This window comes from Chionomys nivalis, chromosome 1 (genome assembly GCF_950005125.1).
Source record: "Chionomys nivalis chromosome 1, mChiNiv1.1, whole genome shotgun sequence".
In the NCBI taxonomy this organism is placed as follows: domain Eukaryota; kingdom Metazoa; phylum Chordata; class Mammalia; order Rodentia; family Cricetidae; genus Chionomys; species Chionomys nivalis.
The window spans coordinates 164712580-164739594 of record NC_080086.1 but is presented as its reverse complement, the minus strand read 5'-3'; the positions used below and the strand labels follow the sequence as shown (position 1 = coordinate 164739594).

Here is a 27015-nt window from a genome sequence, read left to right as displayed (position 1 = left end):
TTTTCGAGATGGGGTTTTTCTATAGCTTTGGAGACTGTCCTGGAACTCTCTCTGTAGACCAAACTGGCCTCGAACTCACAGAGATCCTCCTGTCTCTGCCTCCCCAGTGCTGGTATTAAAGGTGTGCACCACTAAGCCTGGCTAAAATCCATCTTATAATAAAGACAAACTAGGTTCATTCCTATTTATCATTAAACCTTTGTTTCTCAAAGATTGGGCTATTGCCGGGCGGTGGTGGCAGATCTCTGTGAGTTTGAGACCAGTCAGGTCTACAAAACGAGTTCCAGGACAGCCAGTTCTGTTACACAGAGAAACCCTGTCTAAAAAAATGAAAATAAAAACAGACAAAAAATTAGACTATTAGACTATTCCCCACCTGTAATCTTAACTACGAATGGTTTTGTACTGTGTTTCAGGATTTGCAATCATGTCTGTTTCAAAAAGTTGTTTATAACTGTCTTGCAACCCTACCTTTGTTTCAAAAGGCTATATGACCATCTTGTTATGACTATCTGTTAAGCCCACCTTTCAACTGTGTTTCTTTCAGGAGGTCGTTATGGCTAACTCGTTATGCTTATATGCTGCTCCTGTAACCCCGCCTATTTTGCCCACCAAATTCAGAATTTGGAAACCACTACTCCTGCGCTCTATAAAAAACGTGTTTTCCTCACATCTAATGCTGACCTCTTGAAGCCCGCCTTAGGGGGAGTTAGCCCGTGTATAAGAATAAACTTGCTTTAATTAAATTGGCTGCGATGGTTTGGGTCGTGCGCTTTCTCCTCCCATCTTTGGGATTAACAGTGTCTTTAGGAAATGTTTTGGTGTTGCTTCTGCCTCCAAACTACCCTTCGGTTCAGCGGGTACCAGCGGAACACAGACAAAAAGCCAGACAGCTGGCAGCTATATAATTGAACCTAGACAAAACGGAAGTGGTTCTTAAAAATTATCTTCCCAAGAAACTTGCATATGAAATATACTCCTAATTGCAATAGTAATTCTAAGTCGCCTTTCCCTAAATTACATTCCTAAGCAGAGACACAACCATATTTTCGTCCTCAGCACAAACAAGGATCTGCTCCCTTAAGAAGAATGTCTCTTCTAGCGGTGGAAACGCACGGAACCAAGAAGCTGCGAGCACTGGTTCTCGGGCGAGCTCTTGTCATCGAAGGACCAGCCTCCTGGCCGCGTTGCCGTGGAGACGGAGCTCGCTGTGTAGATGTGGCAACTGGCCGAGACACAGCCTTTGCTGACTGTCTGCGGCAGGGGCTCACGGGACCGACGCCAAGATGGTTAGTAGCTTTGAATAGTAAGGGGGAACTTCAAATAGGTTTTTACCCGGGCTTAGAGCCCCCAGCACACTATTGGATAGAATCTAGGTGTGTCTCCAGGGGCCGATCCCTTTATCCCTCCAGTGTTTCCACGGGGAATAGCGAGGGATGCAAAGAAAAATACCCCGATGCTGTCTTCCCTTCTGCTTCTCCATTTCCGACACCAGATCTGCTTGTGGACAGAGGGAAGACAGAGATGGTAGAAGCTGCGGGAAGTGTTCGTCTCTTGTGGATAAGTAGATAGGTTGTGGATAAGTAGTTAGAAGTAGTTATTTGGCTCCCCTTCAGTAGAAGGTGATGGCTCTTTTAATAAAATGCGTGTTTAAAAGAATCTGGATAGACTTACTAGTGTTTGTTGCTAAGGATTTGACTTGTAAATCACAGCGCTCAGTTTAAAAATGACTTTTGAGTTGAACCGTCTTTGCTGCTTGTTTTACAGATGCTTTCAAGAGCCAAACCCGCTGTGGGCGGGGAATCACCGCGCACTGACAAAAGAAAGAAGAAAGGCAGGAAGATTCCAAAACTAGAAGATCTGCTTTCGCAAAGAGATTTCACTGGCGCTATTACTCTTTTGGAGGTAATGTCAAAGAAGGGTTAAGTCTGGTGAATGTTGGTTACTATGCTATTGGAATAGAATAGGCGGGTACATTCTGGGGAATCCAAGTAAATACAGCCAGACACGTATTTCAGACTCCGAGTTAACTATAAACCTGATAAAACAGAAAAACTTTTGGACTGGAGAGATGGCTTGAGAGTTAAGAGCATTGGCTGCTCTTCTAGAGGACCTTGATTCCCAGCACCCCCATGTCTGCTCACAACCATTAGTAACGCCAGGGGATCTGAGGCGTTCTGACCTCCTTCAGCACCAGGAATACATATGGGGCATAGAAACAGATGAAGACAAAACACTCATACACTTAAAACTATTTTTCTCTAGTCCCACAGTTGGTGAATCTAACCTAAAAATACAACATTACACATAATACAGTGTCAATTCACACATTGTTTATCTTAATTTCTGAGTGATTTATAACTTCTTCCTATAATAGTATTTTGCTTATAAAAATTAAGTGATCAGGCTGGGCGGTGGTGGCGCACGCCTTTAATCCCAGCACTCGGGAGGCAGAGGCAGGCGGATCTCTGTGAGTTCGAGACCAGCCTGGTCTACAAGAGCTAGTTCCAGGACAGGCTCCAAAGCCACAGAGAAACCCTGTCTCGAAAAACCAAAAAAAAAAAAAAAAAAAAAAAAAATTAAGTGATCATTGGGCCAGGTAGTGGTGGGGCAAACCTTTAATCCCAGCACTCGGGAGACAGACAGGGAGGTAGGATCTCTGTGAGTTCAAGGTCAGCCTGGTCTACAGAGCGAGTTCCAGGGCATGCTCCAAGGCTACAGAGAAAACCTGTTTCAAAAAACCAAAACAAAAAACCAAAAACAAAACAAAATACAAAAAAAAAGAAAGAAAAAAAAAGGAAAGAAATTAAGTGATTATACGAGATTTATTTTAAAATATTGTAAACTCATAAAGAATTTTAACCCTGTATGTCAGTGTAATCTTTTTATCTTTTTTTTGAATCAATGCTGGGGGTCAAATTCGGGGCCTCAAGTAAGCATTCTGTCACAGTTCTACCCCCAGCCCAGCCCCAGCATGTAGACTTCACCTTTTAATATGCATTGGAGGTGCCAAGGATAGTTACTTTTGTAAACCTAGGCTCCTGCGTTACCAATGTGAATTCACTAGGTCTGCAGTTGTGCTCAGGAAGCTGCATTTTAGATATATAGTCTAAGAAGTCCTTCCGACATAAACTGTCCTAGGAGACTGAAGTTGGAGAAACCACGTGTGGAAAGCACAGGAGCGAAGAGTGAAGTGTGCACCAAAGGATAAAGTGTTCCGACAGCATGGTCTGCTTGTGCTGTACTGCGGTCTATTGTACTGCATTTTCTACTGGTCCTTTAATGTAAATCTATAGTTCTGCATCTTTGAAACTGTCCATAGTAATTGCTCTAATTAGCTTTATGTATGTTTCTCAGTATTCCATACCAAAAAAGAAAATTCCATTTGTTTTACTAGTGCTTTGATATTGAGTCCAGTTGTTTGGCTTTCTTGTGTCAACTCTCATCTTTTGCAGTAGGACTTGGAAGGATCTAGCAGTGCAAGTCAGAGGACTGAATATCATATACATGTCCTTTTTTTTCTTCGAGACAGAGTTTCTCTGTGTAGCGCTGGCTGCCCTGAAACTCGATCTGTAGACCAGGCTGGCCTTGAACTCAGAGATCTTGCTGAGTTCAAGAGATGTTGCTGCCTCCCAGATGCTGGAATTAAAGGCGTGCACCCCTTACTCAGCTACATGTCTATTAATTTTTTTAAGAATTTATAAAATGATGTGTAGTTGTTTGTGTCTGTGTGTGCATATGTGTGCCTGAATGCAGTTCTCCACAGAGGCCAGAAGAACTGGATCCCCTGGAGCTAGAGTTACAGAAAGTTGTGAACTGTCTTATGAGGGTGCTGGGAACTGAACTTGGGTCCTCTAGGAGAGCAGCAAATGCATAGTACACATAATTCAAAATAAAAATACCATGGCTGACTAAAGATGAAAACAAAGCAAAACCAAAACAATACAAAACAAAAAAGCTTAGAGGAGGAGGAGGTTTTTCAGTTTATAATTCCAGGTGGCAGCCCATACTGAGAGAAGGCAGGGTAGAGATTTGAAGTCAGACCTGCTTGCAATTCTATACAGTATTACCTCTGTCCAAGGAACTCAGTTTTTAACCAAAGAAGCACTGTATTTTTTTTTTTGCTGCTGCTACTGCTGTTGTTGTTTTGAGACAAAGTCTCTACGTAGACCAGGCTGGCCTTAAACAATAGAGCAGGCTGGTCTTGAACTCAGAGAGTTCCACCTGCCTCTGCCTCCTAAGTGCTAGAATTAAGAACATGTGCCACCATGCCCAGCTCCCTACATTGCTTCCATTCACAGCAATGGAAATGATGGAGCCTGTCCTGGAACTAGACCAGGCTGGCCTCGAACTCACAGAGATCCACCTGTCTCTGCCTCCCGAGTGCTGGGATTAAAGGCGTGTGCCACCACCGCCCAGCTAGGTGAGAAATTCTTAAGTTTTTGTAGTGGACACAAAGAAGACTATCTCTGTACACCTTTAACTCATCTGGTCTGTAAACTAGCCTGATCAAGCGAATAGGATGTTTTCCATTAGGAGCTGTTCATTAATGCATGTGTGCTAACGGGATAAGATGGATGTGTAATATTGAATACAGTAGAACCCAGTGATGGGAGCCTGAGCTTTGGAGGCAGATGTGAATTTAAGTCCCCATTCCCACGGGGACAGAGGCTGGCAGTGCCATCTGAGAACCATTGCTTGGCCTCTAACCTTCAGTTATTTGGCTTTAAATGTTTTTTGTTTTTGTTTTTTTGAGACAGGGTCTCTCTGTGTAGCTCTGGCTTCCCTGGAACTCACTCTGTAGACTAGGCTGGCCTCAAACTCACAGAGATCCTCATGCCTCTGTCTCCCGAATGCTAGAATTAAAGGCGTGCACCACCACTGCCCAGCTTGCTTTAAATGTTTTACATAATTCTTGAACATCATCCAGAATTATTACATAACTCACATACTTTCTGCAATAAGGTGCTAACAAACACAGAAAAACAAATCGAACATATCTGAAACAAAGGATTTCTGTGACAAGTAGGTGACAGCTGACACCTGTCAGTGGAGGTGTCATTGACCTGCATATGGTTCAGCTTCTGTTGTTTACCATTTTACTTGTTCATCAGTCACTCAGCGTACCTTTAAAAAATAAAAACAAGCCAGGTGGTGGTGGCAGACGTTTTTAATCCCAGCACTCAGGAGGTAGAGGCAGGCAGATCTCTGTGAGTTTGAGGCCAACCTGGTCTAGAGAGTAAATTCCAGGACAGCTAGAGCTGTTACACAGAGAAACCCTGTCTCAAAAAGCCAAAACAAACAAACAAATAAGTAAAAGCCAAAGCATTTACTATTAAAATATTTTTTTCCTGATTTTTTTTCATGATATTTTATTGTGAAGTTCAAACGCCATGTCGGGGAGCAAGAAGACGACACCAACTTGTGGATTGGATACTGTGCTTTTCACCTGGGTGACTACAAGAGAGCTTTGGAGGTCAGTGCAGACAAAATCAAGTGGTGTCTAAGATGACATTATACGGTACATTCTCATAGTAACAGCAGAAGGAAATAATGCAGATGGAAACAGGAAAGAAATTGGCCTATCTGCCTTCCCCAGTCCTATGTCTTTTAATTAAAACCTCACTGACCCTTCCAAAGGTACAGATTCAGAGAGGGGTGGGGACGGTAACAGCACTCACGTGATATTGTTGTGGGAGTCTTTCTGGAATAAGACTCTGACACCAGTGAGGAAATGTCACAGGCGGACTGAAGCCAGAACACTTCTGAGATGCTTCCACTGCAGGTCCAGTGTGCATTCTCGTTTCATACTCCAAAACTGTAAGGGTGCAGGCAAGCGAGCAAGTTTCACAGATACTGCGATGGCAGTCAGTGGCTGTCAGCAGGTTGTTAGGAGCAACAACAGCCCATGATTTCAGTGTGTGGCAGATGGCAGCACAAGCCGTGCTTTAAGTAGATCACTAAATAAATAAGATAAATGATCTTCTCTAACTTATTCTACCTCAGTATGAGCGTTTAAGGGAAAATGTCTGTGGTGGGAGTGTTTAGAGGGTGTGCAGTGGGAAGTCAGAAGGTAGAGAAGGAGGAAGTGTGGCTCAATCAACAGGATCAATGAAAGTGCTTTAGGGAAGCCTGCTAGTTTGTAACTTAATTTAAAAAGATAAACTGGGGTGGGGGGAGGGGGCTGGAGAGATGGCTCGGAGGTTAAGAGCACTCACTGCCCTTCCAGAGGTCCTGAGTTCAGTTCCCATGGTGGCTCACAGCCATCTGTAATGAGACCTGGTCCCCTCTTCTGGCCTGCAGGGATACACACAGGCAGAACATAACAAGTAAATAAATCTTGAAAAAAAAAAAAGCCTGGGCGGTGGTGGTGCACAATTTTAATCCCAGCACTTGGGAGGCAGAGGCAGGTGGATCTCTATGAGTTTGAAGCCAGCCTGGTCTACAGAGCAAGTTCCAAGACAGCCAGGGCTTTTACACAGAGAAACCCTGTCTCAACTCCCCCTCCCCAATTTTTTTAAACAATAAAGAGACAGATATTTATAGATATATAATAATATATAAACTAAAATGCTTGTATAAAACCCACAAAACAAAGAACATGTATAGCATTCCAATATAATGTCTGAGTATTTAATATATTTGTTAGTATTATTTTTGTATAATGGAAGTTATTATTATGAAATAGTTTTAATTAAACTCCAAAAATAACTTCATAAAAAGGAGAAAGACTATCCCTATATGGTCTGGCATGTGAGTCTGTATCTTACTTGCCCTTTGCTTTTACATGTGTGCTAGAGACCAGAATTAGCATGAGACTGGACTCAGGGCCCTCACATGCCAGCTGGGAGTTTTGCCATTGAGTATTTCTTATTTCTTTAAAATTTTTTTGATTTATTTATTTTGTGGGTGTGAGTATTTTGCTTGCATGCGTGTATGTGAACCTTTGCATGCTTGGAACCTGCAAAGTCCAGAAGGGATGCTGGATCTCCTGGAACTGGGAATCGAACCTGGGTCCTCTGCAAGAACAGCCAGTTCTCTTAGCCTTCTCTCCGGAAGCCCCATCTGTATGTCTTTTTAAGTTAGCAAAACTGTTGCAGTTGTTTTAATTTCTGAAGGGTTCTAAGATATATTAGCAATGAGGAGGAAACAAAGCGTAAGTTCTGTGTACAAGAGCCCTGCTGGGTAGAATCACACGGAGCCTAACCTCTTCTGGCAGGGGACAGGGGAGGAGATGTGGATCCCCAAAGTGTCAGCTGCTGTCTCTGTGAGAACCCCTCCTTCACTGTAGAAAGTGGACAGCTGCTTTACTGTCAAGCGAGGCCGTCACCTGCTGTCTGTTTCAGGAATATGAAAATGCAACGAAGGAGGAAAACTGCAACCCAGAAGTGTGGGTAAACTTGGCCTGCACCTACTTTTTTCTTGGGATGTATAAACAAGCAGAAACTGCTGGGTTTAAAGGTAAAATGGGCTTTTTATATTCACTTTTGCCATAATATCCCTGTCCGTTGTTACATCTTCTACTCTTTCTATGATCAGGGTTTGCTGTGTGCCTGTATTTATTTTTGGTTCTAAAGCGTGTGTCTTATAGATACTTCAATTTACAGCTGAAGCTTTGTTTTATTTTTAATTCCAATCTGACAATCTCTGTTTTGCTTTTTTTTTTCTGGGTGCTGGAGGCTTAGCCCAGACTGACCCAGTGCTTGTTGGCCAAATACTCTACCACAGAACTAAACTTCAACCCCAACACTAGATTTGAGAGCTATTCAGAACACCTCAAGTAGTGGATTTGATCAGTTCTGTCTTTAAAGAGAGTTAGTTACCTTATCCTCACCCTTTGTCCCTTGCCCCAACACGAGAGATAAGCAGACGAGAGAAGAAAGGGAGCAAGGTGTCTTAGAAGGCCCCACAGGTGGACTTGAGATGAGGGTGTGTTTAGGAACCTCAGGTCAAGCTGCTGGGCAATGGGGTTTATTGCTCACAATGAGTAGCTGGAGAAGCCGGCCTAAAGATCCTCACCTGAAGAGTCCAGCAGGCTTCGCTTTGACCTTAGAAACCTGTCAGAGTAATCTCAGAAGAATTGTATTCAGACTTGCAAGTAAGAGGGAGGGGCACAGAAGAAAAAAAATAAGGATAAGAAGAACACAAAGCAAATGGAATATAAGGAAATATAGAAAAAGTGGGCAAGGGAATATTGATTAACATGCTGTTAGGAAGGTGGCAGTGGTGGCGCACGCCTTTAATCCCAGCACTCGGGAGGCAGAGGCAGGTGGATCTCTGTGAGTTCGAGGTCAGCCTGGTCTACAAGAGCTAGTTCCAGGACAGGCTCCAAAGCTACAGAGAAACCCTGTCTCGAAAAAAGAAAAAAAAAAAAAGACTAGAACTTGGAAGGTTCCAGCCTTTTTTCTTGGGTGGCACTTATCTGTGGTAGAAGGTCCCTGAAGTAGAGAGGACTAGTATCTAGGAAAACGTGACAGTATAATTCTGGAATTAGGAAAATGTGGGAGTGTAATTCTGGGAAAGGAGATTTCAGGAGGAATTGAGAAAGAACACTGGGGTGAGCAGAAAACTGTGGGTGGCAGCATGTTGTGCTCTGAGGTGACACGCAGTGTGTGGGTCAGTGTGTGGACAGCGCAGAGGTGGTGCGTGTGTGCTCTGAGGTGGGCTGCACCCGTGTGGGTGTGTGAAGCCTTGTGCTGTAGAACATACAGCAGTATCGGGTAGAAGTAGAGAACAGAACCTTAGGACAAGCCTCCTCTGGCTCTCCTGTGGGACTGCGCCTGCAGGTGGGCCAGACTGGTTATTCTAGCAAACGCATACAGCTAGAGAAGGATTTGTGGCGGCCCACCTGAGCCTCATCTCATTCCGGCAAGGGACTAATTTTCATGGACTGTTTAGTTTTTATTTTTATGTGAGTGCTTTGCCTGAATGGGCTCTTGGTGGCCAGAAGAGAGCCCAAGATCTCCTGAAACAGGAGTCTGTAAAACTTGTGAATGCTTGGAACTGAACCTGGATCCTCTGCAGGAGCAGCAAGTGCTCTTAACCTCTGAGTCATCTCTTCTATTGCTGTGGGATAATGCTCTTGTATCCTGTAAAGATTTGTCACTAATATTAGTTTAATAAAATGTTGACTAGCCAGTAGCCAGGCAGCAAGTATAGGCTAGGCTACCAGAGTAGGAGAATTCTAGGAAGAGGAAGGGCTCAGTCTGCAGTTGTTACCCAGATGCAGAGGATGCAAGATGAAAATGCTATGCTGTGCGGGACCACTGGCAGTGGCACCAGGATTTGTCCCTCCTGCCTGTGTTGGCATTTTGGAACCCATTCTCTTTGGATGGATACATTGTGCAGCCTAGATATAGTAGGGAGGGCCTTGGTCCTTCCTTAAAGCAATGTGCCTTACCCTCTCTGAGGAGTGGATGGGATGGGAGGAGGTAAGGGAGTGGGAACTAGGATTGGTATGTAAAATGAAAAAAGATAGTTTGTTTTCTTTTTTTAAAAAGAAAATAAAAAAAAGAAAGTGCTGCATTGAGAAAAAGTACCAAGCCATATGACTAAAAATGGAGAATTATGGGTTAATTTAAATTAAAAGAGCTATTTAATAATAAGCCTGAGCTAATAAACTTCACAGCTTATAATTAATATAAGCCTCTGTATGTTTCTTTGGGACTGAACAGTTGCGGGACTAGGTGGGACAGAAACTTCTGTTTACAAACTATGGGATTCTTTACCAAGCAACATGCTTCTTTTTTTTTTTTTTCTTTCTTTTTCAGCTCCAAAAAGCCGACTCCAAAACCGCCTGTTGTTCCATCTGGCTCACAAGGTATTCATATTCTCACTTCACACCGCTTGCTTTAAAATCATTTTCCTTTTTCTTCCTTTGCCAGCAGTGATGGAAAATATTTAATAGACATTTCTGTTAATGTTACTAAATTGTCTTACAGAAAGTTAATCAAGTCATAGACAAGTAGCATAAAAATATATTCAGTTCAGTTAAAAATTTCACAATATAATTTTTGTTATTATTATCTTACAGTGTTAAGAATTAAACGTCCATCTCGGAGAGGAGAGCCATGGCATCTGCCACACTGCCTCTTTCTCCCAGCATTCTGTTCAGTCTATTCCGCCTATCTAAATTCTGCCCTATCAAAAAGCAAGGCAGTTTCTTTATTTAACCAATGAAAGTAACACATAGACAGAAGACCCTCCTACATCACTCAGCCCTTTTATCATCTGTGTATAGTAGGGCTACTGATTTTTTTGAGTTCATCTTGTATCCTGCTACATTGCTGAAGGTGTTTATGAGTTGTAGAAGTTCCTTGGTAGAATTTTTGGGATCACTTATGTAAACTACCATATCATCAGCAAACATCTACTTAGTTCTTAATTTTGGTTGTGATAGAGCATTTATCTGGCATGCATGAAGCCCAGACTTTGTTCTCCAGTATCACATAAGCACGTGTGTCTACAAATGTACATACATGCAACACATACCTGTAGTATATCTGTGATCAAACTTCAAATCCATTTCAGAATTTATTTATTTACAATTTTTGCTTTTTTTCAGACAGGGTTTCTATGTAGCACTGGCTGCCCTGGAACTTGATCTTTAGACCAGGCTGGCCTTGAACTCACAGAGATCCACCTGCCTCTGCCTCCCGAGTGCTGAGATTAAAGGTGTTCGACACCACTGCCTGGCCAGAATGTAATCTCATTTAGAGACAAAGTTGGGTTTATTAACTGCAGAAACAAAGGGAGAGAGAAAGAAAACATAAGCATAAAACGCACTCTCTATAGAACAAGTGCGGGCTTCTCAAGGGAGAGACTTAGAGTGACATCAGTGTGTCTAAAGTTTGATAAGAAACCTTTCTCTTCTTTTATGTTATGACCAAGGAAACTCTTAGAAAAGATAGTATTTTTGTGTGGGGGGGGGTTTCTTCAGTGTCACAAGGTTAGTTTGTGATCATCATGGTGAAGGCAGGCAGGCATGGCAATGCGGTGTGTCTGAGAGCTTTACATCCTGATCAGAGACAGCAGGCAGGCAGGCAAAGACCTGGCTTGGGCTTGTGAAACCTTGAAGCTCACCCCTAGTGACACACTCACTCAAGGTCACACCCACTCCAACAAGGCCACACCTCCTAATCCATCCCAAACAGTTTCACCAAGTGGGGGACTAAGCATTCAAACTTGAGCCTGTGGGGGTCACTCTCATTCAGACTACCACACCCACTGAAGGCAGTTCTCTTTAGTCCTTGGTTTTTGAGACAGATCCTTTAAAGGAAAGAGTTAAGGAAGCAGGAGAGATGGTAGAGCTGTTAAGAACACTGGTTGCAGAGGGCCTGTGTTTAGTTCCCAGAACCCATGTAGCAGCTCACAGTTACAGTTCATAACTCTTGTTGCAGAGGATCCAGCATCCTCTTTTGTCCTCCATGGCACTGAATGCACATACATATATTCTGGAGATCACCTATACATTTAAAATTAAGATAAATAAATCTTTTTAAAAAATAAAAAGATTTGAATCATCAGGAAGGAGTGATGAATAGTTTGTATCAAGAGTTACTTACAAGATGTATCAGTTTGATCCTATGTATAAGCAAAGGCAGTTGTTATTTATTGCTACCTTTTAATAAAATAAGCATAAAAGTTGAATTCTGATAGCCTGAAACAACAACCACATATGGTAACTGAAGAGACGATAAAAAAAGAAAATTAAATATTGTACTCATGAAGTTACATGATGACAAATACATTTTGATTACATACTGTTCACCAAAGAAAAAGAAATACAACCGGGCAGTAGTGGCACACGCCTTTAACCCCAACACTTAGAGTCAGGGAGATCTATGTGAGTTCGAGGCCAGCCTGATGTACAAGAGCTAGTTCAGGGACAGGCTCCAAAGTTACAGGGAAACCCTGTCTTGAAAAACCAAAGAATGGGAAAGAATTGTTAAAGGATGAGGGCAAAGAAATATAAGGCAGAAATATAAAGAGAATTTATAAATGAGTAGGGTGTTGATATTAAGTAATAAATCATAACTGTAACTTAGGACCTTTCCACTGCCAAGACTTTATCTCCAGAGATGACTCACATCCTTTCACTACAACAGGACCAAAGAGACAGGAGCTAGGAGAAGGAGGAAGTAGAGACACAGAGGCCAGAGAGGACTTGAGGCCTCTGTCACTGAGATCCTCTCTCACATGAGTGTGACTCTGTGCATGTCTTTTCTCACCATTGTAGTTTAATGATGAGAAGAAACTGATGAACTTTCATCAGAATCTTCAGGATATTAAAGAAGACCAGCTTAGTTTGGCCTCAATCCACTATATGCGATCCCATTACCAAGAAGCTATTGATATATACAAGCGGATACTGCTGGATAACAGGTCTGTGCCTTCCTGCCCCCTTGAAATCTCTGCTGTTTTATTAGTTTCTTTTGTGTCTAATTTGGTTAAGAACCTAGTGTCCTCTGGACCTAGTACCACCACGTATTCAAGGCTCTTTCATTGCTAATCTGACGAGGTTAAAAACTCCTTAGATATTGTTCACGTCAGACTATCTCCACCCTTTTTCTTTTGTTGCTTTCATTTTTAATTTTACTATTTTATGTGTATGTGTGTTTCGCCTGCAAGTTTGTACACCAAATGTGTGTCTGGTATCTGCGGAGGCGTTACATGTGACTGTGAGCTACTGAGTGGGTGCTGAAAACTGAATTTGGGTGCTCTGGGAGAGGAGCCCGTGCTCTTAACCATTGGGCCTTCTCTCCAGCCCCTTGTTTTTTGAGCTTTGTAGCTGTCCTGGACTGCTTGTGTAGGCCAGGTTGGCCTTGAATTTACGGAGAGCCACCTGCTTCTTCCTTCCAAGTACTAGGATTAAAGGCTTGTGCCAGCATGCTTGGCTCTACCTTTTTTCAGTACCATTCCTTCTTTGTAATAAGCCTGTTTTGAAATTTTTCCCTCCCAATTTTCCAGAGAAGTTATATACTGACATATTTACTAATAACTTTGTGTGTGTTTATATAAAATGAGTATGGTTTTATATAAATTGAGTGTTTTTTCACGCTCTCATAAGAATCAATTTCTACCCATTGGAAATAATAATGCCGTTTTTGAAAAATTATGGCCTTGGAGGAGGAAAAATTATAACAAATATAAGGATTCATATATATGTCAATGCCATAATGAAATCTGTTACTTTGTATGCTATATTTAAAAATTAATAATAATTTATAAAATAGTAACAAAAGAATGCATTATTTAAGGCTGGACATGACAGCATACTACTGTAATCGTATTAGACTACTAGCATGCTAGGCAAGATTGCCTACTAGGGCAATAGTGGTTTAAATGTTAGGGGGCAACCACCTGCTTTCTGATTGGATTTGAAGCGTGTTCCTTAGGGGGAATTCATTTCTAGTACTATAAAACTAGTTAAAAGCCCATTACTAGGGGCTGGAGAGACGGATCAGCAGTTATGATAACTGGCTGCTCTTCTAGAGGTCCTGAGTTCAACTCCCAACACCCACATGGTAGCTTAAAACCGTCTGTGATGAGATCTGGTGCTTTCTTCTGGCCTGCAGTCATACATGCAGGCAGAACACTAAATATATAATAAATAAATAAACAAATAAATAAATAAATGCATCTTAAAATAAAAACCCATTACTTTAAAAGTCATTGGCCCTAGTAGAGAAGCTACTGCTGTTTTTCTAAAGAAACATGATGCACTTCTTAAATTGCATTTTGAATGTTTATGTTTATACCCATAGATTAAGTGCTACTGTCAGCTTGGCCAAAAAAACTCCTTGTAGGGGCTGGAGAGACGGCTCAGTGGTTAAGAGCATTGTCTGCTCTTCCAAAGGTCCTGAGTTCAATTCCCGGCAACCACATGGTGGCTCACAACCATCTGTAATGAGGTCTGGTGCCCTCTTCTGGCCTGCAGACATACACACAGACAGAATATTGTGTACATAATAAATAAATAAATATTTTTTTTAAAAAAAACTCCTTGTAGTGGGTGGCATTAACTATAGATACTCATAGCAAATCAAAAAGGTTTTCTCTAAGTGAAACATCTTTGTCACTCCCTCTAAGGCTCAGAGAGCATTGAGGAAGAGAGAGTGGAAAGAACATAAGAGGGAAGGGTGATAGTTGAAGAACACTGCCTTCTGGGCATTCTTGAATACTAACACCATGATTCTCTGCACAAGATTGGGCCATTTATCCTTCCAGGGTGGAAGAGGGGGTGCTCACAAAACCCTGTCCTTCTCTGAGGACTTATAGACAGTTAATGGTTGCTGTGGAAGAGGGGCTTATGAGACTTCGCCTGAGAAGACAGAAGCAGTTAATAGTGCTGGCAGAAGAGAGGGACATTTTCTACAGTAGTTATATGTAGGCAGAAGTTTCTGTCCCACCAGCAGCTCCCAAATGAACACACTTAGGCATATATTAATTATAAATGCTTAGCCAATAGCTCAATCTTGTTATTAGTTAACTCTTACATTTAAATTAACCCATATTTCTTACCTACCCTTTGCTATGAGGTTTGGTACCTATTCTCAGTACAACATGCCCATCTTGCTTCTTTCTGTCTCTGTTAGTGACTTCCAGACTCCATCCTTCTTCCTCCCAGCATGCTCCAGTGTGTACATAGCTGTAGAATATTCCTTTACACTGAGCCTTTACATACCGACTGAGACTTTCTTTTTTAAATATTTATTTATTTATTATGTATACAATATTCTGTCTGTGTGTATGTCTGCAGGCCAGAAGAGGGCACCAGAACTCATTACAGATAGTTGTGAGTCACCATGTGGTTGCTGGGAATTGAACTCAGAACCTTTGGAAGAGCAGGCAATACTCTTAACCACTGAGCCATCTCTCCAGCCCCCTGAGACTGGTTTAATAAAGAAGCTGACTGGCCAATAGCTGAACAGGATAAGGTTAGGCGGGAGAGCTAAACTGAGAATGCTGGGAGGAAGAGCCTCTATAAGTAACCCTAATTAAATTCATTGGCTCACACACACACATATAAAGACATATAAAAGGAAGACTGGTAGAAAAGAGGAAGGGATGAGTAGGAGTGGGAAGGGCATAAGAGAGTATAAAGGGGGAGTGAATAGCTCAAAATACATTATATGTATATTTGAAAATGACACAAACCAGTTAGCATATATAATACATGCTAATAAAAACTTTTATAAAAGAGAAATATATCAAATGTAGTTGAAAGACACTCACATATTATAATGCAAAAAATACACTAATTATATCTTCCTTCCAATGCAGATCCTTGCCCTGTTTTTTGCCTTGTTGTTCATTTGAGCTTTGCAGTTAGACATTTAATATAAGACAATAGTTAGATTCTACTTTTCCTTAAATGTTATTAGAATCGGTGTGATGGGTTTTCTATCTATAAAACTGATGCAAACTGAATGTATATACTTAGTATATGAATGTTAAATAACAAACTTCTTTTAACATACTTATTTTTTTCCTTCCTAAAAAATCATAAAGCTTTATGAAGTATATTTCCTGAAGTATTTATATAATAAATGTTTAGTCCCTCATGAGAATTGTGTCCTTGTATCTTTCCAAATCAGATGTGTTGTTGGATATGCAGTTTCTTTTGTTTTGTAAGCATGTTGCATCTTCATCCCTTCCATTTCTATCTTATTATTATCATGTGACTTCTGTATGTAGAAAATGTACCCAGTTATTATATGAACTTTAATTGATAAAGTGATGGTTAGTTAGTAGTCTAGATCAAAATTGGAAAAGAGTCAAATGAATTTGTTATTAATAAAGGAAGATGTTTGGAAACAATATGATTGTTGTATCAGGAATCAGCATCTGTGAAATATACTTCAGCTTGAATCTTTCTGCTAACAGGGAGTACCTGGCCCTCAATGTTTACGTGGCCCTCTGCTACTACAAATTGGATTACTATGATGTCTCCCAAGAAGTCCTGGCTGTTTACCTTCAGCAAATTCCTGATAGTACCATTGCACTCAACCTTAAGGCTTGTAATCACTTTCGCCTTTACAATGGAAAAGCAGCTGAGGTAGGCATGTAGATGTATGTTTCTAATTAACTCAGGTCTAATGGGAATTACTTTATAACAGTTCCCAGGTTAGCCCATAAACTCTAGGACTTATAGCTCTGTAGCAATGCTCCTTGGTCATTACCAGTGTGATTCTGTAACCAAATAAGTGTATAAACATTTTTTGAGACAGGGTCTCACTATGTAGTTCTGGTTGGCCTCCAACTCCTTATGTAGACCATGTTGGCCTTGACCACACACTGATCTGCCTTCCTTTGCCTCTGTGAGTTCCAATTCAGCCTGATCAATATGGAGAGTTCCAGGCCAGCCTGGTCTACATGGACCTCTGTTAACAGAACCTACAGGAGAAAAGAAGACAGTTACCAAGAAGCTGTGTTTGACTCTGTTCTTGTCTGTCTAGATCCTTTATTTTTTTAGGCTTTATGTGGAAACTCTTGCCAAACATTTGGGTACCATCTGAGATGGACGTTTCTGTCCTATCCAGTCCCGCATCTGTTCAGTCCCAAAGAAACACACAGAGGCTTATATTAATTATAAACTGTTTAGACTATTAGCTCAGATTTATTATTAACTAGCTCTTAAAATTTAAATTAATCCATAATTCTTGCCTATGTTTAGTCATATGGCTTGGTACCTTTTCTCAGTGAGGTATTCTCATCTTGCTTCCTCTGTTCTGGCTGGTGACTGCATCTCTGCCTTTCCTCTTCCCAGAATTTTCCTAGTCTGGTCACCCCACCTATACTTCCTGCCTGACTACTGGCCAGTCAGCATTTTATTAAACCAATATGAGTGACAAATCTTTACAAGGTAAAGAGCATTATCTCACAGCAGATAAGTGCATAAAAATGTACTTGATAGTGGAAGTGTAAAATCCAATGTGAAGCTCTATGGATTCAGAACTGCTATTCAAACTGTAGAGAAGTTCATTGTGATGTATAGACTTTGAGTCTGGTTAATTCTGGTATACTGAGTATGAGGCTCAAGACACTTAACTTTAGAATGCCATGTAGTCCAGGGTAGCCTCAAATTTGCTATGTAGGGGCTGGAGAGATGGCTCAGTGGTTAAGAGCATTGTCTGCTCTTCCAAAGGTCCTGAGTTCAATTCCCAGCAACCACATGGTGGCTCACAACCATCTGTAATGAGGTCTGGTGCCCTCTTCTGGGCTGCAGGCATACACACAGACAGAATATTGTATACATAATAAATAAATAATTTTTTTAAAAAAAAAATTTGCTATGTAGGCAAGGATGACCTTGAACTTTTGATCCTCATGCTTCTATTTCTAGAGTCCTGAGATTACAGATGTGTACCAACACTTTCAGTTATGAGGTGCTCAGGATCAAACTCAGGGTTTCTTGCATGCTAGGCAAATATGCTACAGAGCTACAGTCCCAGACTCCAAAATACTTAACTTTTATTTATAAGAGTCAATGATGTCAGCCGGGCAGTGGTGGCGTATGGCTTTAATCCCAGCACTCGGGAGGCAGAGGCAGACAGATCTCTGTGAGTTCGAGGCCAGCCTGGGCTACAAGAGCTAGTTCTTGGACAGTCTTCAAAGCTACAGAGAAACCCTGCCTCGAAAAACCAAAACCAACCAAACAAATAAATAAATGATGTCATTTGTAAAATGTGGATAATAATCCTGAGAGCCCCAAGGATCAAGTGAAATAGCATGTTATACTCTTTGTAAACTATAAAGCATTATATAGATATGTGACATAAGAACTATATACCCTTGGGGCTGGAGAGATTGATCAATGATTGAAAACATATACTGCTCTTGCAGAGGACCTGAGTTTAGTTCCCAAAGCCCATGTTAGATGATTCACAACCACCTATAACTCCAGCTCCAGAGGTATCTGATACCTCTGGCCTTAGAGAGTACCCATACTCACATGCACACATCCACACAGAGATGCACACACATATACATAATTTAAGAGAATAATAAGCTAGGTGTGGTGGCGCACGTCTTTAATCCCAGCATCAGGAGGCAGAGGCAGGTGGATCTCTGTAAATTCAAGTTTAGCCTGGTATACATAGCAAGTTCCAGGACAGTCAGGACTGCATAGAGAGAATTAAAAAAATCAAAAATAAATAAATATAATAACAAAGTAAATCTTTAAAAAATAAGAACTATATGCTTATTACTTTGGTACGTCTTTCCTTTTTATATTTCAGGCAGAACTCAAAAGCTTGATGGACAATGCCTCTTCACCCTTTGAATTTGCGAAAGAACTCATCAGGCACAATCTGGTGAGTAAGGTTCACATCTTGATTGACTTGAGTCCTATTTTATTTTGGTACATCACAGCAATTAAAGATGAATAAAAGGAGATTCCAGCCGGGAGGCAGAGGCAGACAGATCTCTGAGTTTGAGGCCAGCCTGGGCTACAAGAGCTAGTTCCAGGACAGGCTCCAAAGCTACAGAGAAACCCTGTCTCGAAAAACAAGAAAAAAACAAACCAAAACCACAAAAAAAAAAAAAAAACAAAAAGGAGATTCCCCAGCAAATATTGTGCTACTCCAAGGAATGTCTCATTATTGTGAAAGGGATGAAATGAGTTTCTAACACCAGTCTCTTTCCTTGGGGAACCTCTTATTAGGAGGGCAGAATGTTTCAAAAGAAGAGTAAGGCAAGGCAGACCCAAGTGTCCCTTGTCCTTGGGGGACCAGAGGAACATATTCTCATGTGTTAGAATAATGGGGACAATTGTTTAATCCTTGAAGATTGGCTGAGTTTTCAAGGGTTCATTCTAATCTAGATAGGGTATGAATCTAGAGCAAGTGTAACGTGTGTAAGATGACCAGGGATGATTGTACCAGAGTAGTAGTCTAGAGGGAGTAGAGGGTAAAGCTGGATGAGCAATGGTATAGGGCTAGATCATGATGACCATTGCTTAAAATAAATCTAAGCTCGGATGAAGTTATATTCTACCAGTCATGCAACATAATGAAATGCAGACTGTGTGCTCCCAAGCCACGTACCTGGAGCACTAAGCAAATGAACACAGTGGTAACAAAAACTACAGCTTCTTTAGTGGCTTTGTTTGTTTCCTCTTCCTCCTCCTCTTCCTATTGAGACAAGATCTCACTACATAGCTCTAGCTGACCTGGAACTCTGTATAGAACAAGCTGGCCTGGAACTCTGTATAGATCAGGTTGACCTGGAACTCCCCATATAGACCACGCTGGCCTTGGAACTCTGTTTAGACCAGGCTGGCCTGGAACTCTCCATAGACCAGGCTGGCCTAGAACTCTGTATAGACCAGGCAGGCCTGGAACTCGCCATAGACCGAGCTGGCCTGGAACTCATAGAGAGCCATCTATTTTTGCCTCTCCACTGCTGACATTAAAGGCATATTTCACTGTACTCAGCCAAGCCTATTCTTTGAGGTCATGTGTAGACTTTACACTCATGGCAGCAGCAGCAGCAGCACTCAAAATTCCAGGTCTTAGGGGTGTTCAGTGTGTAGTGACCCCAGTCTGCCTGCTGAGCCACCTTGTTTTTAACTTTTCTGTGTAACCCCACCATCTGATGGAATACTGCCAATGGTGGTGTGGTTTTTACCACCCTCTTAAAGCCTGCAGTGTCAAACCACAGAGAAGCATGGATCAACAAAAGCATGGAACACCAAAAAGTTCTTTAGTTGAAGGAGTACATTTGTGACTCTTGAGAGTAACTTCACTAGGGTGCTGGGAGCAGAATACAAATTTGGGGGAAGCTGAGGAGTGACAGGGTAAGAGGAAATTAGCAGTTAACCACAGCTTTTGAAGTTTATCATTGAAAGAAAAAAAATAGGGCATTCTCCAGAGGGAACAAAGGAACCAAGTAGAGATTTGACAAGAGAACAAAAACCCTTGTGTGTGTGTGTGTGTGTGTGTGTGTGTGTGTGTGTGTGTGTGTGCTTCAAGCTGAGAAGTGGGGCTGTTGCTTTGGGAAGACTGAAGATACAGTGGTTAATGGAGAACTGGAGTCAGATGGAGTTTGAAGCAATAGGATCAAGGGAGCAGATGAAGTCCCCTTGTTAAAGGAAGGGACAGAAAAAGGAACCAGAAAAAATGATCAACATGAATATTCTGTGGGTAAAATTATGTAGTCCATGCCTGATAACCTTAGTTTCAGTGTATTTGTGGACAGTTTACCACGTTCTGAACATTTGCTAGGTTGTGTGAACAAATTGTTTTAAATGTTTTATTCCATTTCTGTGTGTAAGTATGTATGGGTATGTGTTTTCATGGTGCACATGTGAACTTGTGGTGGTCAGAGAACAACCTGCTGGAATTAAGAGTGTAGGTACTAGCCAGGCAGTGGTGGTACATGCCTTTCATCCCAGCACTCAGGGAAGCAGAGACAGGTGGATCTCTGTGAGTTTGAGACCAGCCTGGCCTACAGAGTGAGTTCCAGGACAGCCAGAGATAACACAGAGAAACCCTATCTCAAAAAACCCAAAAAGAAAAAAGAATGTGGGTCCTGGAAATTGAACTCAAGTTGTCTGTCTTCTCATCATTTTCTTATCATTTTTAACCATATTTATTAGCTGATTTATTGTGTTTGCATGTGTACACAGTAAGCATGTGTACTGTGGCATGCATGTAGTAGTCAGAGGACTATTGTGGGCGTTAGTTCTCTCCTTCTGTCACCACCCCAGTGGTGTTTCCAGTGGTGACCGTGTGCGCCTGTGCTGCCACAGTACACTGTCTCTATGGTGACCGTGTGCGCCTGTGCTGCTACAGTACACTCTCTCTACACAGGTTGTTTTCCGAGGAGGCGAAGGGGCTTTGCAGGTTTTACCTCCCCTGGTTGACGTCATTCCTGAAGCTAGGCTAAACCTAGTGATTTACTACCTTCGCCAAGGTAAGGAAAACTTGTCGTGTTCTGACTCAGGAAGAAAAATATTTTAGAATATTTAATCTGATCGAATCAGTTGTATACATTTTACACACACAACACTTCCAAATACGTATTTGCAACAGGGTCATGAACAGATTTCATGGCACTCACGAGTTGTGCCTCTTCTCCTGTCACGGCCTCTTCTTCCTCACCCTGCTCTTCTCTTTACTCTTCTGTTCCCTATCGAGTCCCTGTTGGGTCTTCAATGTTTTTCTCCCTCTTATTTTATTTTTCTTGTTTGCGTTTTATGAAAATGTACATTCATATTTTCTTGTGTTTTTTGTTTGCTTTAAAACTATCAGCTTTGGGGGGCTGGAGAGATGGCTCAGTGGTTAAGAGCACTGACTGCTCTTGTAGAGGACCGGGGTTCAATTCCCAGCACCCATGTGGCAGCTCGCACTGTCTGAAGATCCAGTTGTAGGGGATCTGACACCTTCACACCAGTGCACATAAAAATAATGTTAAATAGACCATAAAAGTATTTTCAAAAAAAGTTTTAAAAAAAACCCTCTCAGCACCTCATGGTGGCTGCATCTCCGCTCTGGAGTGCAGGAATCCTATGAGAGGTACCTGGTTCCTGGAGCAGCTCTTCCAGAGCTTAGCAGAGAAGGGCGCTTGGCCACGGGCCTTAAACCAGCAGTGCAGCCTTTTCAGTGCGTGGTAGAGGCAAACCAGGCAACTTATGCCTCCTTATTGAGAAAAATGTGTATTTTGCAGGAACATGTATTGCAAACAGTCCCCTCTGTATGATAGATAAGCAAAAAAAATTGGTTATAGATGTAAATTAATGAAAAAGTGAATATATTTTACAAATTATTTTGTGAAAAATTTCTAGTATAAGCAAAAACAAATTATAGAGCCTCCAAAGCCTCCAGATTACTTATTTTTCATGCTGGGGTGGTGGCACATGACTTTGATACCTCCCAGGTGACTCTTTGAGAACTCAACGCCAGCCTGTTGTGCACAGTGAGTTCCAGGACAGCCATTGCTATTTCACTCTAGCGTGTGGAATACATACTTCTTTTAGAAAAAAAGGAAGGGGACTTTTTGTTTTTGCTTTTGAAGTTAGAATTCCTCTGTGTAACAGCTCTGGCTATCTTAGAACTATGTAGACCAGGCTGGCCTTGAACACACAGATCTGCCTGCCTCTGTCTCCCGAGTACTGGAATTAGAAGTGTGTGTTACCATGCCTGGCCTAGCCTAGAGGCCTAGAGTCTTTTTTTTTTTTTTTTTTTTTTTTTTTTTTTGGATTTTTCGAGACAGGGTTTCTCCGTAGCTTTTGGTTCCTGTCCTGGAACTAGCTCTTGTAGACCAGGCTGGCCTCGAACTCACAGAGATCCGCCTGCCTCTGCCTCCCAAGTGCTGGGATTAAAGGCTTGCGCCACCACCGCCCGGCTTAGAGTCTTAATTTGAGCATTTTTTAGGTGTCTTGTGGTTCAGTGTGAGTTTTCTTGGGTCAGGGCACGGTTCAGTCCATAAAGTGCTTCCTTTGAAAGCCAGGAGGACCTGGGTTCCAGCTCCAGGCTGGGTTGTCCTCTGGCCTTCACACACTTTCGCACATGCACATGCAGATACACACATGCATTTTTTAAGAAGAAAAATATCTGTTTTCTTTAGGATAACTACACAGCCTTCAACTTGATAGAGAATTAAAGGTCAGGTAAAACATCACATTTTCTGTGTGTGTGTTTGTGTGTACACACACGTGTGTGGCCTTGCACAGGCTGTAAAAGCACTCTATTCCTAAGCTGTCCCCTACTTTGTATGATTGTCTGAATGCTGCAGACTCCAGTTCTCTAAGAATGGCTGGAGCAAGCTCATATAGCACAAGCTCATCTAATGACTGACTGACTCTTTACATTGCAGATGACGTACAGGAAGCTTATAGCTTAATCAAGGATCTGGAGCCTACGACGCCTCAGGTAAGTGGAGGTGCCGTGTCAAGGCGAAGGCATAAGTCACAAACAATCCCATGCTAGTTTGGAATTATGATTAATATAATAGTTATTTATTTAAAGGGGAAAAAACTTACAGATCACCGTCCCAGACAACAGCCCTCTGCGCAATCAGGAAGGGAGTCTAGTAGCTGGAAGTGGAGCAGGAAGTAAGAGAGAGCGAGGAGGGAAGTAGCCGCTTTTTTAAAGGGAGAGAGACCACGCCCCAATGGGCTGGTATCTCAGCAGCTATTGGCTGGAGGAGTGGAAGGACCTCCTGCAACAGCCGTGCACTTCTGTTAGCCAAGGGCTGCGGAGAGCAGCACTGCAGGCCACAGCTGTAGGGTGTAGCAGAGAAGAGTCCCGTTGTAGTGTCCAGGAAGACTATCAATGGCATGGGGACTTCAGGATGAGAGTGATTGTTCTGGGCTTTGTTTTTTTAATGTGGCTCAAGTCCCTTAATATCTATTTTGTTCCTAACAAGGTCTAAAGTTTGAAAATATTAAAATCTGTTTTAAAAAATTTACATCTATAGTACTAATGGAATTAACAACTCCTAACTTGTCTCTAATATCAGTGTCTGCAGCTTATCTCTCTTCCCTTAGTAAGAAGTCCCTGCAGTCAGGAACTGTGTCTCTACCACATCTCCAGCACTGTGTGCTAAGTACATAGTAAGCATCCCTTCACTGAGTACAAGACTGCATGAGGCCAGCAGGATGGCTTAGTGGGTAAGAGCTCCTGCCATCAAGCCTGGCAGCCTGAGTTCAGTCCCTGGAATCCACATGGTAGAAGGAAAGTGACAAATCCCACACTTGTCCTCTGACCTCCACACACATGCTATAGCGTGTACATGCACACACACTCATAAACACACACGTGCACAACACACACTGAATAAGTGTTAAAAAAAGAAGAAACAAAAGACAGGAAAACAATCTGAATATAAAACACTTCTCGACTGGATAGAACCTAAACAAGTCTTTTTCTCAAGGGCACTAAAGGCTCCAGTATCTTTTCACTACCTAGAGGAGCCCTCTTAATGAGCTAATGATATTTCTAAGGAAAGCATTTGTAAAATTTTGAGCCAAGACTGAAAAAAAATAGGGTACAGATGAGGCCACAGGTCACCGAAAGAGAAAGTATCTTGTAAGTATCAGATGTTCAGGGACAGGGCCAAAGCGTGCATATTGTGACGTTGGAGAGGGGTGACGTACAGGTGGTAGTCATTTCCTCACAAGCAGTCTCCGCTCTTCTTTGAGACAAGGTTTCTCACTGGATCAGTGAGCCTGGCTTGCCTCTCAAGCCCCAGGAATCTGCCTGTTTTCATCTCTCTAGCACTGGGATTACAATTTCCGTGGGGCCTGGGGATTGAACTGGGGTCCTCATGCTACATGGTTAAGTCCTTTGCTGTCTGAGCCATTTCCCATGTGTTTCTACTTAGGACTGAGCTTTTACGATGATAAACTCTGCTCTATGAGCACTTGCCTGCTAGAAGTCAAACCGGACTCCGTTTCCTTCCATAAGCCAGGGGTAGAGCAGGGTCAAGGATTTTATAGCATGTAGAGTAGAGTTGGTCAAGGGGCTACCAGGAAATCCCACAAAATTGATTTATGGCATGATTGTGTTTTCCAGGAGTACATTCTCAAGGGAGTTGTTAATGCAGCCCTTGGCCAGGAAATGGGTTCGGTGAGTATGAAATCATTAGCAATCCATACTTTGCCAAGTTCTGGTTATGTAAAAACTGGAATGGATGTGCAACCAATGGCAAGCTTACAATCACTGGGTTCTTCTGCAGGTCCTTGTACTTTATTATTGGGGGGTGGGGTTCTAGGAAGCAAACCCTATGCTAGGTATATACTTGCTTTGAGCCATATCCTTAGTCCTTCAGTTCCTTTTAATTCTTTAAGCCCTCAAGTCCAGGATCCCTGCAAAAACAGTTCTATTATGTAGAGATTTTTAGCTTTAGTCCATAAAACTTGCTATTTTGTTTCAAAGAGCCCCAATGTAATATGGTCATGTCTTTACTGATGAACACAGAAAATGGATTTAGTACCTAAAAAATGGGAAAAATTCTTCTTCTTCTTCTTCTTCTTCTTCTTCTTCTTCTTCTTCTTCTTCTTCTTCTTCTTCTGTCTTTTTTGTTTTGTTTTGTTTTTAGAGACAGGGTTTCTTTTTTAAAAAAATATTTATTTATTTATTATGTATACAATATTCTGTCAGTGTGTATGCCTGCAGGTCAGAAGAGAGCACCAGACCTCATTACAGAGGGTTGTGAGCCACCATGTGGTTGCCAGGAATTGAACTCAGGACCTTTGGAAGAGCAGGCAATGCTCTTAACCGCTGAGCCATCTCTCCAGCCCTCAAAACAGGGTTTCTCTGTAGCTTTGGAGCCTGTCCTGGAACTAGCCCTTGTAGACCAGGCTGGCCTTGGACTCACAGAGATCCACCTGCCTCTGCCTCCCGAGTGCCAGGATTAAGAAAAATTCTTCCTCTAGAAAAGCTTTTAAGGTACTGGGGATATACCCCCATCTTTTCTTTTAAAAAAAAAGCTGTTTTGTTTTTTAATTTTGGTTTTATGAGACAGGGTCTCAAATACTATATCCTCAGGATAACCTTGAATTCATACCAATCTTCAGTCTTCAGTCTCCCCCAAAGAGCTTAGTTTAAAGAGCTTCTGCTGCTGCTTTTCTTCTTCTTCTTCTTCTTCTTCTTCTCTTCTTCTCTTCTTCTTCTTCTTCTTCTTCTTCTTCTTCTTCTTCTTCTTCTTCTTCTTCTTCTTCTTCTTCTTCTTCTTCTTCTTCTTCTTCTTCCTCCTCCTCCTCCTCCTCCTCCTCCTCCTCCTTCTTCTCCTTCCTCCTTCATTCTTTTTTTTCTTCCTTCTTCCTTCTTCTTTTTTCATTTTGTTTTTTTGTTTGTTTTTCTTGACAGGGTTTGTCCTGAAAAACTCTCTGTAGGCCATGCTGGCCTCAAACTCAGAGATCCCCCTGCTTCTGGAGTACTGGGTTTAAAGGCATGTGCTCCCACTGCCCAGCTAAAGAACTTCATATAACCAAGAAAGCAGTCTAAAGTTAGGCTGCTGGTGGGCATTATGGCAGATACCTATAACTACAGACTTGGGAAGCCAAGGCAAGAGGATCTCAAGTTCAAGGACAGCCTGAGTTATATAGTGCAGCCCTTTCTCAGCAACAGACATGCAGGCAGGCAGGCAGGCAGGCAGACAGATAAACTAAGGTTTTCTATCCATGTTAATGTTGCATATTAAGTTCTTTATGAAACAATACAATAAAGACTTTGATCTCTAGATCTCTCCATGTAGGTAGCAAATATTTATTGCATAAATAAATAAGTCTAATGATCTTTGTTATGCCTATGGCTTCTGTACAAAGTTCAGGCACAGTCAGAGAGTGTGTTACATATTTATTGAATGTGTTAATTAATTTATTTAATGCAAGGGTTTTAGGGTAAAATTTCAAGGTTGGATTCTTCTTCTCTAATTGACTCTAAGTTTTCACAAAATTTCTTGGTGTTTGTAATAATAAGCTAATAACTTGAGCATGATTTAAAACTGACATACAGGAAAGTGCATTGTAATCTTAAGTATAATATAAATAAAATATTTGTGCCTGTTTCCTCTCTATCTGTTCTGTTTTGCAGAGGGATCATATGAAAATTGCCCAGCAGTTTTTCCAGTTGGTGGGAGGATCAGCTAGTGAATGCGGTATGTCACAATCTGTCCTTTTGAAAACAGTTCATAATTGGAGTTGGGCGAGATTGACTAGTGGAGTCTGACTGTCGAGGGACAGGTCATGCTTCTCAATATGAAACAAGGGATTGGAACCAGAGAGGAAGGCTGAGGATGTAGCTCATTTTGTAGCATGCTCACCTAGCACTCACAAGCTCTTGGGTTTGATCTCTAGTACCACACGAAGCTCACATGATAGCTGATACCTATAAGTCTAGCCCTCGGAAGACAGAAACAGATGATCAGAAGTTTAAGGAAACCTTGGCTCCACCGTGAGAACCAGCCTGGTATATAGGAAACTGTTGCAACAATGACACACACACAAATAAACACAACAATAAAAGAAAATATTAGAATTATCCCCTTTAGCTGGGCGGTGGTGGC

General features: G+C 41.8%; 1 protein-coding gene across 2 annotated transcripts in view; it reads left to right on the top strand.

Annotated features, from left to right (window-relative positions):
* The first annotated feature begins 1078 nt into the window (after positions 1 to 1078).
* Positions 1079 to 27015, top strand: part of Ift56 (intraflagellar transport 56) — a 50920-nt gene continuing 24983 nt past the window's right edge. Inside the window, exons 1-12 of one of the 2 annotated variants that reach the window (XM_057772531.1) lie at positions 1079 to 1289; positions 1768 to 1905; positions 5384 to 5476; positions 7347 to 7461; positions 9771 to 9820; positions 12239 to 12384; positions 15889 to 16060; positions 18243 to 18317; positions 20817 to 20919; positions 22822 to 22877; positions 24522 to 24575; positions 26544 to 26607. In XM_057772531.1, the coding sequence (XP_057628514.1) occupies positions 1287 to 1289; positions 1768 to 1905; positions 5384 to 5476; positions 7347 to 7461; positions 9771 to 9820; positions 12239 to 12384; positions 15889 to 16060; positions 18243 to 18317; positions 20817 to 20919; positions 22822 to 22877; positions 24522 to 24575; positions 26544 to 26607 (1069 nt within the window). In that variant the 5' untranslated portion in view covers positions 1079 to 1286. Of the gene's footprint in view, positions 1290 to 1767; positions 1906 to 5383; positions 5477 to 7346; positions 7462 to 9770; positions 9821 to 12238; positions 12385 to 15888; positions 16061 to 18242; positions 18318 to 20816; positions 20920 to 22821; positions 22878 to 24521; positions 24576 to 26543; positions 26608 to 27015 lie in introns of those variants that run through there. The other variant, XM_057772540.1, reaches the window with a different exon arrangement.